The sequence below is a fragment of the Strigops habroptila genome, chromosome 8 (genome assembly GCF_004027225.2).
Source record: "Strigops habroptila isolate Jane chromosome 8, bStrHab1.2.pri, whole genome shotgun sequence".
Lineage (NCBI taxonomy): Eukaryota > Metazoa > Chordata > Aves > Psittaciformes > Psittacidae > Strigops > Strigops habroptila.
This window is the reverse complement of record NC_044284.2, coordinates 24776461-24791918: the sequence shown is the minus strand read 5'-3', so window position 1 is coordinate 24791918 and position 15458 is coordinate 24776461. Positions and strand designations below refer to the sequence as shown.

Sequence of the window (15458 nt, the reverse complement as noted above, 5' to 3'; positions counted from 1 at the left end):
GTCAGAGCAGAGGGGTGAAAATACATGCAATTCAGCATTTTCCCTTAAATTTGCAAATTTAAAATTGAAAAAACCCGTGCATCCCATGGAAGTATTGCCACTGTCCCTACAGTTCCAGCTAGTCCCACAATAAAGTACCACTGAAAAGCAGGGTCTGTAATGAAACCCCTCTAGTGCTTAGCAGCACCTGAGCTGCCTGCAGCAACGTCTTGGCAGCAGTTGATGTCCGCACAAGACACTGTTGATTAGTAGTGGAGTAGTAGCCACAAAACAGCTGGATTACACAAATCTCGCTGGTTAACATCTACAATAGCTTTAGCTACTACGAAGAACAGTAAATCTCCATAACAAAAGCTGAACAGGAATAATTTTCACATGACTAAGATTTACCAAACTACTGTAAAAGCCAACCAAAATCTACTTTTCTACAGATTTCCGTGCACAGCTGTGCTGCCTCCCAGGGCCCTGGAATCTATGCAGGCCTGTCTCCCCCTTCCCCACAGAACATCGGACTACGGTACCAGCTATAAATTCTTTGTATGGTAAATGAACCAAATTGAGTTAATACAAAGTTACAAAATATTCCTCTGTATATGCTAAATACCCTGCATATTCCACTTTCATAATGAATGCATTTTAAAAACTCATACAGACTTAACTCCTAAATTCCTAATACATTTATACAGTTTTTTTCAGCTCTAATATGAGCAAAGTTATATTTGGACAGGTTTAGAATAATAATGATTTGTTTGTGGTAATTTTGATTTCCAATTTATTTGTGGTTTTGCATTCAGCTGATAGTACCTAGCCTTCACACCACTGAAACTCCCTCAGCAATCAAGACTCCAGCCCATACCTGGAAGTACTTCCTGTGCAACAATGGCCGCGGACACCAGTACCAGGAATGACTCATTTGGATCAACTTCAGTGGAAAGAACTGTCACCTACAGAACTGCTGAGGCCGCAGAAAGGACTTTGGTGTCTTTTCCACCCTCCCTCTGTGAAAGCTGGTACGAGGTTTGGTACTGAAGGCATCAGGTGAGATGCAGGGATTTGTTTTCTGAGGCTCTGACAGGATTCAGAGATTTCCTTGCATGAGTGGAGCAAAACCCACTCTGACTGTTCAGTCCTCGTTGCGGTGCCGTGCTTTCCTTTAGCACTCATCACCAGTGAGCTTTGTATTAAAAAGACCAAATAGGAAACACTGCTACTTCTAGTAGGTTTATTAACATTACACTGTGGCTTTTAATATAAACTTTAAGAAGTTCTAATACAAGCAATAAACCCACTTCAGCACCTTCTTACCACAATAAAAGCAAGAGAAAATTGGTACTTTAAACAAAGAACTTTATAAAGTGCATATGAAAATTGCAGTCAAATAAACACAATTTAAATTGATGCTTGTTCTACCAACAAAGAGGTGAACATTCTAATGAACAAATTAACTTCTATGCCAAAATTGGAAGTGCGTTTCAGTTCAGTAGTTTGGTCCAGTGCAGCTCATAAAAAAAAAAAAAAGAAAGAACAAAACCAAAAAAGCAACAAAAAACCCAAAACAAAGAATATTAAAAAAAAAAGTGTTTCCCACAAACAAGTCCAGCAGTCTTTGTCCACCTTAAAAGTAATAGGACCTAAAAAGCACCAAATTCGTAAAATCCGCAATAACATTCTTCAAATAGGCCCACAAATTCATACATTTAAATCTAGTTAAACGCAAAAAAAATCCCCTAACCCCAAACCCACCTTGTTACATATTCACATCAACTGCAGCACAAAAAATAATTATTGAAATAATAAGAGAAGAAAATGAAAGTCTGCTTTCTAGCAATAACTAGTGCATTGACTTTTGAATGTTCTGTTCTTCAGTGCAAACATAGCCTTATATCTCTCTCCCGTCTCCGGCTCAGAAGTGTGACGGGTGCCCGTACTGGTTCACTCCTGGCTGCGGCTGGCTACCTGGTGGATAAAGCAAAGGGAAGTGATATTGCCTTACAGCTGCATTCCACAGCAGTACAGAAAACATGGGTGTTTCATGCAGCAGCAGCTGACTTAACAGTCACTGCACTCCCTTACACACCTAACACACACAGGTGGTCAGTTCCCTGGGGACTTTGCCTGTGGTAAGACTGTAGCAGTAAGAGGAGAAAACGTGGCAAATTGCGATGAGGTTGCCAGCACCTGTCCTGCAGGTGACCAGAGCTCGTCTGGAGACCAACCTGTGGGATGCACTAGCACCAGAATTTTGGTATTGCATCATTGCTGGGATGGGTAACCAGCTGTCAGCAAGTAAATTTCTTACACATATGTATGGCAGCATTTAAATAAGCAGAACATCTCCAGAAAGATAATTCCACATTCAAATACACGTATGTATCTATATACATCTACATAAATGTGCATCTCACGTACTGGAGAGCTGCTTCTGGAGCTGCCTGACCAGCGCTGCTGTCTGTTGTTGCTGCTGCGTCTGCTGTAAGCCTTGCCTTGGAAACTGCAAAAGAAACATGAAAGAAGAAATAAATAGGCACAGTATTAAGTGCTGTGTCAGGTAACTGCAGAGGAGTTCAGATTGTGCAACCCATCGGCTGCTGACAGAGCCCTCCCTGGATGTGCGGCAGCAGACAGCAGATGTTTCTCCCCAGTGGGCCCTGACCGGCTTCTAACAGCACAGCAAGGACACATGGAGCACACTTGGAGCTCCCAGAGCATTTGTTCTCTTCATTCCCTTAAAGACTGAGATGTGTGAAATCTCACACATTTCCAGTTGCATTACAGGCATCACATGTGTCCAGCTGAGCACAAGGGACAGAGTCAGTCTCTGTCTCTTCCACCTCTGAAGAGGCTAATATTCACCTTGCCAGTCACTCTAAGCAGCTTTACTGTCTGCATTGTGCAAAGGCAAGTCAAATCAAAGTTGCAAATCAAAATCAACAGTCTTTTTAGCATTTTTAAACACTTCTGTGTAGTTAAAACATAACAGTCAAAAAGAGGCTTCTAGAAAAACATTTTCCCCAGGGCAGTGGCACTTCAGATGTGAGGAAGGGTAAGCACAATGCCTAGGTTGTTCACTGCGCTGTCCAGCTGCTGCGGGGTTGTAGCTGCACCCTCCATTCCTGGCTCCAGTGGAACAGGACACAGATCAGCACCCACCCAGCCCAGACCATTTCTCCACTGGGGAAAATAATCACTGTTCTGATCCTTACCCAAAGCCCACAGGGACCAAGACAAGGCCCTTCTAGTCCACGGCATTAAGCACAATGGGATTAGACACAAAAAGTTTCCAAAGAAATCTGCTGTTACTAAATTAAATCATTACTTCAATCCTTTTGAAAGAATGCACTGACTTCCACAAATCTGCACCCTATCTATGTTTGCATCAAAGCAGAACTTTTAGTCTCCAATTGCTCCATCTGACAGCATGCATTATTCCCCAGCTAGCTGACCCCTGAGGTCTATTGTTCAAGTAAGGATGGGTTGGAGAACAAGCACCGTTTTACTTTCCATGCTTCCAGCTGTCATTCAGGAAAAAAAAATCATTCTCTGTTAACAACATCTATTGATCATCAACCTGTACGTCAGAGCACTGAATATACAGCACACCACACTACTGAGGTACGACAGACCAACCTGAAACAGACCATCTGTGTGTACCATCGGGATGGACACCTCTGGGGCCAGAGGTCTGTGTATACAAGAAGTGCTTCTTCCCTTGGAAAATATGTCACCCGTGTGAAAGAAGAATGTCTGTGCACCAGGTACCTCAGACTCCAGAAGGCAGAGCACTGAGGGCACAGCTCCCCATTGCTTACGTGCTCCTGGGAGGGAAATCACGACCATTGGAGGCACTGCTGTATTGGCAAGCATAGACCAGACCAAGCCTCCACCACATACTGTCTTGCCAACCCATAGGGCCTCTCAGCTCTATAGATCTGCCTTCCAAGTCCCAGAATTTTCCTTCTCATTAGATTTGGTGAAAATGCTTCTAATGAAGTAACTTTTTATGCTTCTGCACACGCAATTACCTGATTAGTGTGAAAACCTCATGTGTTGAATACAACCGGAGTTATTCAATACTCTAATAACATCATATGCACCACAGAAAACACCCATGCTTTGTTTCAGTGAAACCTTTTGCTTACTGAAGGGAGTTTCAGTGTTTTACGAGATTCCAGCATCTTTTCCCTTTCTGAAACCAAACCCTTTACTTAGAATACATTGTGTAATCTTCTGGCTAACAGTCCTTAGTAAATGCTGAGGTTAGTCAAAAGCATTAACCACCTCAGGGTTTCTTGCACTTACAAGCCGCCTCCAAGTTTCTCTATCACATCCTCTTGATTAATGCTTTTAAACTCAGAAACTAGCAATTTCAGCATTACTGTATTCTCCATTTTTCTACAGCAAACTTTTTCTAGTTATATTCACCTACCTTAGATTTGTGTGGAAAAACTGCCCAAATAGAGGAAACAAGCATAATGACACTGTAAATTCAGTGGATGTGTCCATAACAATCATTTGGTAGAGACAGTGATTGGTAATATCGCTCACTAAACTATAAAAGGCTCCAATTCAGCATAAAGGAGTGTCTCAAAAGTAATTTTGTCCAGTTGTCTTCATGCAGCTCTGTTTTATGACTAATGATTACATTTAAAAGGATCTTCAAACAACAAACCCCATTTTTCCCTGGCCTGTTAGCAGTACAGCCAAAAAATCAGAGGCCCAAAGTCACTAATGGTCTCCTGTGACATGACCTGAGGCCGGACTGGAGCCTGGCAGTGGTGGAGCTGCCAGTGTCCACACTCGACGCCAGAGGGAGTGTGGACGCTCCCCCAAACATAGCAACGTGCAAAAATGCCACCATCAGCACCTTGCATTTCCAAGTGAATGCTTTTCCTAGTGTTACAGCAGAAACTACTTCCACAAGTAGCCTCAGTTGTAGACATTGCCCTGCTTTCACTTTAAAATATCACAAATACAAAAAAATCCACCAGTTTATATGCATCAGAAGCAACTACAGGTATTTCTTACCAATTTCAAGTTTTTTAAGTTACCAAGGGCTATTCATTATTATTACGATATATTAGTTAGGATAACTTATAAAACCACATAGCACAGCAAGCATAAACAGGAAGAAATCATTCCTGCTGCAGTAAGGGGTTAACCTGCCTTGGCCTGCTGCTTTGGGACTACCAAAAGGTATCTTTAGACCCCCAGAAAAAAAGATTCCTGATTTTCCAGAGGGGCTTAACAGCACTTGGTTCTGTATCAGATTTTCAAAATAGTCCTTTATTTATGCTGCGCTAGGAGTAAGTCTGAGGATGACTTTAAAGTCTCTCGTTTTTTTCGCCTCTGAGTTCACGGAAATAGATTTAAGGCAGTTAGTCTGGACAGTCTTATTTTACTGGTGATGAAAGAGACATACAGAATTAGAAACACAGCAGTACCCTTTATTTTTTTTATTATATCCCTAAGTAACTCTCAAAAGAACTGCAATGGATGGTTATCTGTATTGTTTGGGATATTAGCCACTAGTATTGACTAGTTTTAAGTCAATACTGCTACATGTAACTTCAAAAGGATATGTTAAAATGAAACATTTGAACTTTTCCTACACATACGCAAATCTTTTTTCAACCAAAACAACATGTCATCATTGGCCCAACTTTGGTATCAGTTTTGAACAAACTGGTGAATGAACCATGGCAGTGCAGGAGGCAGCATGTGCTCCAGTCCTAGAAGGAGTGGTTTTGGACAGCAAACTCAACCGCACTGTGGCAAAGGCACTGGGGGTGAGCAGGGCAGTGCACAAGCCCTCCTTGCCAAGACCTGCATTCAAAGCAGCATCCCCCTCCCCATCTAAGCTCAGCAGGTGAAGTCACCTCCAGTGACACCTCAGCACATGCGCAACCCACTTCGTGCCATGCTTTGACAAGATGGACGCACTTACATGGTCTTCTGTGGACAGATGCAGTCTGCTCCTGCCCACAGACAGAGCCAGCCAGGAGCTCCCCAGATGCACTAGAGGCTGTTGAGCCCCAGCTAATACACTGTTATCGCAGCCGCAGCTTGTGGCCTGCTCAAAACATAGCAAAACGAGCTGGCACCACCCACACTGGGCACCCACCCATCCTGCCTTCAGAGCAGTAGAGGTATGGCACTGCAGGCACCATGGCAGCAGCATCGGCAGGCAGGCAGCAGTGCAGGGAAGCTTGCACAAATCCCATCTCCCAGGCTGCCATGCTGTGACAAACCCCAGCCTGTCACTACCCTTGCACCCCCCCAAAATATCTGTCAGTTGTTTCTGCTTACCAAAGGCTGCTGCGGTTGCACAGGCTGGAGACCAAGTGCCTGCTGCTGCCCCGGCTGCTGCTGCAACTGAGAGACAACAGGCATTGAAAAATAATAGAAATAAGAAAGACAGGGAGAGACTTTTTAGCAGGGCCTGTTGCAATAGGACAAGAGGTGATGGTTTTAAACTAAAAGGGGGAAGATTCAGGCTGGACGGGAGGAAGAAATTTTTTAAAGTCTCTTCCAACCCAAACTAATCTATGATTCTATGACTGAAACAAGAATGACACAGCACACACACTGCCTCGGGGAGCAACTACAGGCCAAGCAGTGTGGCTTTTCATGACTGATTTCCAGCACAGGATCTGGGCTCGCTTACAGCATTGGTTACTGCAGGCCTCATCTGGGAGATCAGCCCCACAGCTCTCCACTTTCAGCATCAGCCACACCAAGGCTGACAAGGAGCATTGTTAATAGACAAAAAAAAAAACCCACCAAAACCCAAACCTCAAACCCTGGTATATTTAGCTTACTACAACATAAAAATATTTATATAAAGTACATTATCATTCAACAAGAACTGGCACAGACAGCTATTGCATTCAAATGATAACACAAAATTAATCAAAGGGCTACGGGAAGGATTTTTAATGTAATATACTTCCCCTGTGCCAAGCCGTATGTATTTAGGTGATAAACTGATACTTGCCTCTGAATTGAAAATGTATCAGCAAATCAGAACATAGGAAATAGGCCAGAAAGCAAGCCCTTTGGTTTAACTGGTATACATTATAAGGCCAGATAGCACAGCCACTGCTTTTGTCTCAGCACATTCAGCTAAGCCATTCTCAAATTTACCTTCTCCAAAGGCATTCTACAATCTTGAAAAATTAATGTACTGAATTTTACATCTGTCCAGAACTCTCTTTTGGAAGTTCCAAATGTAAACAATGAATTATTATACTCAAGTAAAAGTTCTATGATTCTACGATTTATGGCACCAGGATCTGCTGGTTTTAGACTTGAAGGCATGTCCTAGTGTGTAACACCATCACCTGATACAGTCACATTTACACTCCTCTCCTGCACTGAAATATCCCTTGCCACCAGTGCAGCCACATCCCTCACCTGAAAGAGTCTCTGCTGCCGCATCTGCTGCTGTCTCTGTCTCACTGGCTCCGGAGGCAGCTGTACCGAGTTCAGGGTCGGATGAGGACTTGCAGCCACTGCACTGTCCAGTCCCCCTCCAACCAGTGAATTTGGCTGCAAAGGCTGATGGCTCAATCTGATTGAGGAAAAATATAATGGATTATACTTCATTTATAGACCAAGCACAAGTTAGTCTAGGAGTACTCAACTATAAACTGCAACATTAGACTTCCATGGATCTAAAAGACACTACATTTTACAGGAAGAATGTACTTCCAAATCTGAATGCTTTGAACAATATTCCATAACAGAAACCATACCATGCTATTGCCTAGTAACTGATGTACATAATAACATGTTCCTCTAAACAGGAACAGATCCAAGCATTCAACTCTTGATTTATTAGAGAGAGTGACGAGTTTCTACATTTCAAGCAAGAATTCAACATAAGCATTAAAATGTTCTCCAGACCAAAATACCTCATAGTTACATTACCATGAATTTAAAATCAGTCATCACAAGGTGGTCTTTTTACTTTCTAAAATACAAAAAAAACACACCAAGCAAAAAATAGTTTCTTTGGATCTTTTGGCAGTAATTAACATTGACGAAGCAGAAAGATATACATGGGGAAAACATGTTAGCTAGCTTGCAATTTATCTTGCCTGTTTAAAACTCAGAAAAGAGAAGGCAGTTCAAGTTAGCAGCTTTATTCCTAAAGCAACGCATCTGTAGGTTTTCATACAAGGCTGTCAACCAAGTCAAGGCCAAACTTTTTGAAGAGGTGCAAATGCCCCAAATTGAACATACTCTTAAGATATCCAGGCTTGCAAGAACTTAAAAGAAGTTAAGGATTATTGCAGAATATATAGTAACACAATTCCAGAAACACTGATTTCATTAAATAACAAGGATTGAGAGAGAATTGCATAGCTACATACATGACACTCATATTCTGCTTACAACAAGCAATTGATGAGCAAGCCATCCAAGCACACTTGAACTTAGCATCTAAAGGAGACTTTAGTTTTGGGATCAAATTAGAGCTGAAGCAGAGAAAGAGCATCTCTACTTGGTAACATCAGGGGTACTGCAGGATGAACTGCATGGGAGCAGCGAGACAGGACAGAAGCTCTGCTGACAGGCCAGACCACCTTGTGATGACCAACGTCTATGCACTGCTGTGCTGTTCAGTGAACCTGCAACCCGCGCATGGGGAGAAGGCCGCATTGCACAGCCGCTCCTTCAGCTACAGCTGGGCAGTGCCTACTGAGAAAGACCTTGCAAATTTTGACTGTTCACACACACACCACACACTCTCTTTAATTTGACCCTGTGGTTTTTGGGAGTCACTCTACTGTACATGTCTATTCAAAGTGGAAATTTCTGGTTCAGTTAGGAGCAGAGCTGTGCTGTCAGTTGGACAATGCTAGACTATTAGAAAAAAGACCTGATTCAAGACTGTAATTGGAAACTCTAGTTTTCCACTCAGCTTACTCTGTAACACTCCCTTTTACAGATTTCTTTCCTGCTTCATTTGTCTTCTCTTTCATTACATTTCTTTACCAATGAATATTTCCTGTTTCTCATAGGCACTGCAACTCAGCTACTTCCAAACTGAAGTCAATTTAGTCTATTCACGCTTAAGCAAAATTCATTCGTCTATTGCTAGTTAAACTACCAAGTTGGTCTTGTGTTTTTGTGACTACAGACCCTTTGGTAAACCTGGAATATTTATGTTGTAATACCACACACGTTAGCATAATATGGATACCATATTTGCGTGTGTAGAGAAATAGGATCCAACAGCTGACTTTAGATGAATTTTTATGTTCCACAAACACACAGGACAACTGGGCTACAATATGTGCCAAGACCAACTTAAAATAAAATTAAATGAGGGAAAAAACAAGGGGAAATTGGAGAGAAAGGTCTATTTCTTGCTAATTAGACCCAATGTTAACTTCATTTGGATTAATACACTGTATTTTAAATAAAGCTTTAGACCTTTAAACAAATTTGCCATTAAAATCCTGCAGTGTTACCAGCTGGGAGAACTGAAGCTCACCGCTGAGCGCCTGCCAAAGGCTGGACATAGGCAGCCGCCTGCTGCTGGATATATCCGCTGGGCTGCTGCTGCATCTGCCGCAGCCTCTCCATCAGCGTGGGGCTGGAATGCGCTGCTGAGTATGCTCGGGGGTTGTAGCTGGGGGAGAGCACTACACTGCCAGGCTGCTGCTGCTGCTGCAAAGGCATCTGAGTGCTGTACATGGTGTATCCGTGAGGCATGCTCTGCAGGGAGACAGACAGGAGAGTGACTTTGCTGTGCCCATATTTAAATTAGCCTAACTATTAAAGAAATAGCTGGTCCTTCTCAAAGAGCCAAAGCCCAGAAAACTGGAGGCAACTCAGTGAGACGCACTGCTGCACCAATGAACTGACTTGTGTGTCCCTCACTCTGGCTATACCCCACTTCTGTTTGCGAGTTCAGGCAGCTGCAACGTGGTCACACACTGCAGGATGGAACCCACACCGTGCCACCCTTCTGTGGGCGGCACTGAGCAGAAGTGGGGCTCTGCTCCACAGCCCCACCTCTCTCTCTTCATCATTTCCCACCCCCAAATGACCTCTATACCAGATGTACCAGATGCCACTATACAAACATATGTAGTATGAGGAATAAACAAAAGGAATTAGAGATATGTGCATGTCTACGGGGACATATCATTGGCATCACAGAAACATGGTGGGATGGCTCCTATGACTGGAGTGTTGGAATGGAAGGTTATAGGCTCTTTAGGAAAGACAGGTCAGGCAGATGGGGAGGGGGAGTTGCCATTTATGTCAATGATAGGCTAGGCTGGAAAGTATGGAACTCTGCCTGGGGACGGGTGATGGGCCAACTGAGAGTTTGTGGGTCAGGGTCAAAGGGAAAACTGTGATGGGGGACATTACTGTGGGGACGTACTGTGGTATGGCCTGACACGAGCAATCCAGAAGGTTCCTCAATTGTGTGGAAGACAATTTCCTCTTGAAAGTAATTGAGGGGACTACAAGGAGCGGTGCCGTGCTAGACCTTGTACTCACCAACAGGGAGAGGTGGTGGGGAGTGTGACGCTTCAGGGTAGCTTTGGCTGCAATGATCATGAGATGACAGAATTTGAGATCCTCAGGACGCTGAGAAGAGCATGCAGCAAGCTCACTGCCCTGGACTTCAAGAGAGCAGACTTTGGCCTCTTCAGGAGTCTGCTCCGTAAGGTTCCATGGGATAAATCTCTTGGCAAGGGCACCCAAAAATGCTGGCTGATATTCAAGGATCACCTGCTACAAGCTCAGGAGCGTTGCATCCCAACAAGAAGGAAATGGGGCAAGAAGGCCAGGAGGCCTCCATGGATGGATAAGGAGCTGCTGAGAAAACTCAGAAGGAAAAACTAAGCTTATAGAATGTGGAAGTGAGGACAGGTGGCCTGGGAAGAATACAGGGAGATTGTCTGGGAAGCTAGGGACCAGGTTAGGAAAGCTAAGGCCCAGTTAGAATTGAATCTGGCCAGGGATGTCAGAGGTAAGAGGAAAGGCTTCTATAGGTAGCAAACAAAAGACAGACTAGGGATAATGTGGGCCCTCGCTGGAGGGAGACAGGAGAACTGGCTACCCTGGATTTGGGGAAGGCTGAGGTTCTCAATGACTTCTTTGCCTCAGTCTTCACTGGCAAGTGCTCTAGTCACACCGGTCAAGTCTTGGAAGGCAGATGCAGGGAATGTGAGAATGAAAACCTTAGGGCCACTGTAGGAAAGGATCAGGTTTGAGATCATCTTAGGAACTTGAATGCGCACAAGTCCCGTGGGGCCTGATGAAATCCATCTGTGAGTCCTGAGGGAGCAGGCAGATGAAGCTGCTAAGCCACTGTCCATCATATTTGAAAAATCATGGCACTCAGGTGAAGTTCCCGATGACTGGAAAAAGGGAAATATAACCCCTATTTTCAAGAAGGGGAAAATGGAAGACCTGGGAAACTACAGACCAGTCAGTCTCACCTCTGTGCCTGGCAGGATCATGGAGCAGATTCTCCTGGAAACCATGCATGGGCACATGAAAAACAACAAGGTGGTTGGTGACAGCCAACATGGCTTCACTAAGGGGAAATCCTGTCTGACCAATCTGGTGGCCTCCTATGATGGGGCTACAGAACTGACAGGGGCAAAGCAGTTGACATCATCTACCTGGACTTGTGCAAAGCGTTCAACACTGTTCCGCACAACATCCTTGTCTCTAAATTGGAGAGACACCAATTTGATGGACAGACCACCTGGTGGATAAAGAACTGGCTGGCTGGCCACATGCAAAGAGTTGCGGTCAATGGCTCAATGTCCAATTGGAGAACAGTAACGAGTGGTGTCCCTCAGGGATCAGTGTTGGGACCTGTCTTGTTCAACATCTTTGTCGGCAACATGGACAGTGGGATTGAGTGCGCCCTCAGCAAGTTTGCCGACGACACCAAGCTGTGTGGTTCAGTTGATACACTGGAGGGAAGGGATGCCATCCAGAGGGACCTGGACATGCTTGTGAGGTGGGCCAATGCCAGCCTCATGAAGTTCAACCAAGCCAAGTGTAAGGTCCTACACCTGGGCCAGGGCAATCCCAGGCACAGCTACAGGTTGGGCAAAGAAGAGTTTCAGAGCAGCCCTGTGGAGAAGGACTTCAGGGTGTTGGTTGATGAGAAACTGAACATGAGCCGGCTTCAGTGTGCGCTCGCAGCGCAGAAACCAACCATATCCTGGGCTGCATCAAAAGAAGCGTGACTAGCAGGTCGAAGGAGGTGATCCTGCCCCTCCACTCTGCTCCCATGAGACCTCACTTGGAGTATTGTGTTCAGTTCCGGTGTCCTCAACGTAAGAAGGACATGGAGCTGTTGGAGCGAGTCCAGAGGAGGGCCACGAGGATGATAAGGGGGCTGGAGCACCTCCCGTATGAAGACAGGCTGAGAAAGTTGGGGCTGCTCAGCCTGGAGAAGAGAAGGCTGCGTGGAGACCTCATAGCAGCCTTCCAGTATCTGAAGGGGGTCTACAAGGATGCTGAGAGGGCCTCTTCATTAGGGACTGTAGCGACAGGACAAGGGGGAATGGGTTTAAACTTAAACAGTGGAAGTTCAGGTTACATACAAGGAAGAAGTTCTTTACTGTGAGGGTGGTGAGGCACTGGAACAGGTTATCCAAAGAAGCGGTAAATGCTCCATCTCTGGCAGTGTTCAAAGCCAGGTGGGACAGAGCCTTAGGTGACATGGTCTAGGGTGAGGTGTCCCTGCCCATGGCAGGGGGCTTGGAACTAGATGATCTTAAGGTCCTTTCCAACCCTAACCATTCTATGATTCTATGACTGTGACATAATAAAGAGTTACTGGTATCACTATTTCACCAAAAATTTGCCATATTTCAGGCTTAGCGCTGAAATACGCTTGCCTTTACCAGCAACAGTATTAGGAAAAACTGGGAAGTGGCCATATTAAAAATATTGACAGAGACCACAAGCATCCTAGCAGGAGCTCATCATTACTCTAGGCCACATGCAAGAGGCACATCCCAAGCACAGAAGAGCACACTGGGAGGTAAAGGAGCTCCGTTTAAAGGCATTTTTATGCAGACATGCCATGGGAGTAATGCAGTACCTGTGCTTGCTGTAACCCTGGGTACTGTGAAAGCTGAGACGGGGGTCGAACTTGTGGAGAGAAAATAGCAGCTTGGTCCATTGGCTGACCCTGAAAGACACATCACGCATCAGATACAGCCTCCACACTCCAGACGAGGCCAGCTTTGGGCGCAAACCCCACCAAGTTGTTTCCTACAGAGTCGTGGAGAGGCTTGACCATTTCCTTCAAGACAGCACCATTGCTCACTGCCAAACTGCTGAACTGTATTTACTCATAGGGAGATGGAAGAATTGACTTTTGCTTGATGTCTGACACTACTGTAATACTGCAGCAGTGAAGAAACAGCCCTTTACTGAACAGCCACCCTTTAAAATGGGGCTTTGCAAAGGATTAGGAAAAAAGTATTCTAGCTGTCTTGAAGACAGTACATTAAATCATACAGGAAGCTTAGAGTGAATGCTAATCTCTATTATAGCACAGTTGGTATCTTTCTCAGGCTACCTGATTACTAGCCTTTCCCCAGATGATGCAAGCAAAATGCTGATCAGCAAATTTGATCATACCAGTATGATCAATGGGCAATGCAAGCATCTCCAGCTCCCAACCAGTACAGCCTGGAAACACACTTCGTACTTGCGAGCAGCAGACAGGCTCATTTGTTCATTTCAGATTGCCAAAATATTTATGTGTACCTAATGGAAATAATTTAAAGATTTCACCTTTAACTGCATTTGTGTGTTTTTAAGCATCAGAAAAGAGGGGAAAAAAAATAAATATAGACTTAATTTCAGGACCAAGATTGTAAAAAACTGGTGAATGAGAATTTGCCAAGGATACAAGTAAGTCTGCATATTTTCTGCGAGATTGTGGTGCTGCACAGCTGCACCTCATGATTTCGAAATCCATTCTACTCAAAAAAGCTCAGTGGCAGACATGAGCTGGAAGCAGCAACGCTCATTCCTGCTAGTAGCTTCCCAGTTCATCACAAAACCAAACAAAAAAATCAAAGTCCTCTAACAAAGCTTCTGCCATTTTAATCAGGATATCCTTACAGAGATGTATTATAATTTAAGGCTAAAAGTGACATTTGAACGCACTGCAAGCAGCAGCATTACCATCAGGGCTACCCAGTGGAATAGAAAATTTCACATGGGATAAAATACTGAAGCATCACTGGGACTCTCCTCCTTTACCTGCTCTCATCCTTTTAAGTGTAACTGTACCAAACATTACCAAGCCTGTAAGCACAATCAGCAATCCTGCAATCCAACTATTATTTTGGATTGGGTTTAAAAACATGTGCATCCTCATCAACAGACCTGAGAAACAAGCAGAACTACCTTCTGTGAAGGGGAATTACTCAGGGAAGCGGTGCGGTAGGGGGAAGCATTCCAGCTCCAACCGATCCAGCCCCAGGAGATATGGCCTGCTGTGACCAGGGCTGGATTAACCACCCAGTGCTTTGGGTAGAGAACAGACAAAAGAGGTCAAGGTGCAAAACCAGGGGCAAAGCTGCCATAGAGTGCCACAGGGTTGTCACACACTTATTCTTCATACCTACCTTTCTTTTAAAAACAGACAAAAAGAAGACTGACCTAGCTAGGCTCTGACACCACCACTACAGCGGTCCCTAAGGTGCAGACAAGGGAGAAGGGAGCTCTGATATGACAAGCTACACTAAGGAGGCATAAGCCACACTACAGATTTGTTTTAAAAACAAGCCAAATCTCATAGAAAATTCTGAAAAACAAATTAAGGAGTACAGGAGGTGTGAACAGAGTAACATCCATCAGTCCTGAAGAAGTTCAGACAAAATTAAGTTTATCTGGAAAAATATCTGCAAAATCAGATGGGAAACTCTCGAAACAACAACTTGATGGGTGAGAAACTGAAACACTGAACAGAATGTACATCTTGCAGATGGGATACACATAAAACAGATGACAGCAAGCACAGGGGAAGATACTCAAGTGTATCAGATTTTTCTTTTTTTAAACAGAGGCAAAAAAATAAACAAAAAAAAAAAAGAACAATAATTTCTCTGAGCAAACTGATGATGAAACTTTTTCATAAGGTGCCAACCACAGCATAGATAAAGATATAACCTGAAGTCACCCAAAGATGAAATCTGGTAAAACCATGACTGATTTCTAGAATAATGTGTGCCTTAAACTACTCCCCAGAGAAATACAAACACGCTGTGGGCTCTGTGGAAGCTGGCCTGCGAAGCGGTGCTCCATGCACTGTCCTTTGGTTCTCTCAGCGACAGCTAACCTGGTGTGCCCAGCAGCAAAATTTGTCCGCTTATACCCATGCAGTGGAAACAGCGTCCCTCCAAATTCAGGGCAAGTTACATCAGTGGAAATTGGATTAGGCCCTA

General features: G+C 44.2%; 1 protein-coding gene across 5 annotated transcripts in view; it reads right to left on the bottom strand.

The window, feature by feature from the left end:
* Window positions 1-1208: 1208 nt before the first annotated feature.
* MED12L (mediator complex subunit 12L) overlaps window positions 1209-15458 on the bottom strand; it is a 152601-nt gene continuing 138351 nt past the window's right edge. For 2 of the 5 annotated variants that reach the window (XM_030495049.2, XM_030495053.2), the window contains 6 exons: window positions 13097-13186; window positions 9503-9726; window positions 7414-7570; window positions 6307-6372; window positions 2410-2491; window positions 1209-1956 (listed from right to left, as the gene is read on the bottom strand). In XM_030495049.2, the coding sequence (XP_030350909.1) occupies window positions 1904-1956; window positions 2410-2491; window positions 6307-6372; window positions 7414-7570; window positions 9503-9726; window positions 13097-13186 (672 nt within the window). In that variant the 3' untranslated portion in view covers window positions 1209-1903. The remainder of the gene's footprint in view (window positions 1957-2409; window positions 2492-6306; window positions 6373-7413; window positions 7571-9502; window positions 9727-13096; window positions 13187-15458) is intronic. The other 3 variants (XM_030495050.2, XM_030495052.2, XM_030495051.2) reach the window with 2 other exon arrangements.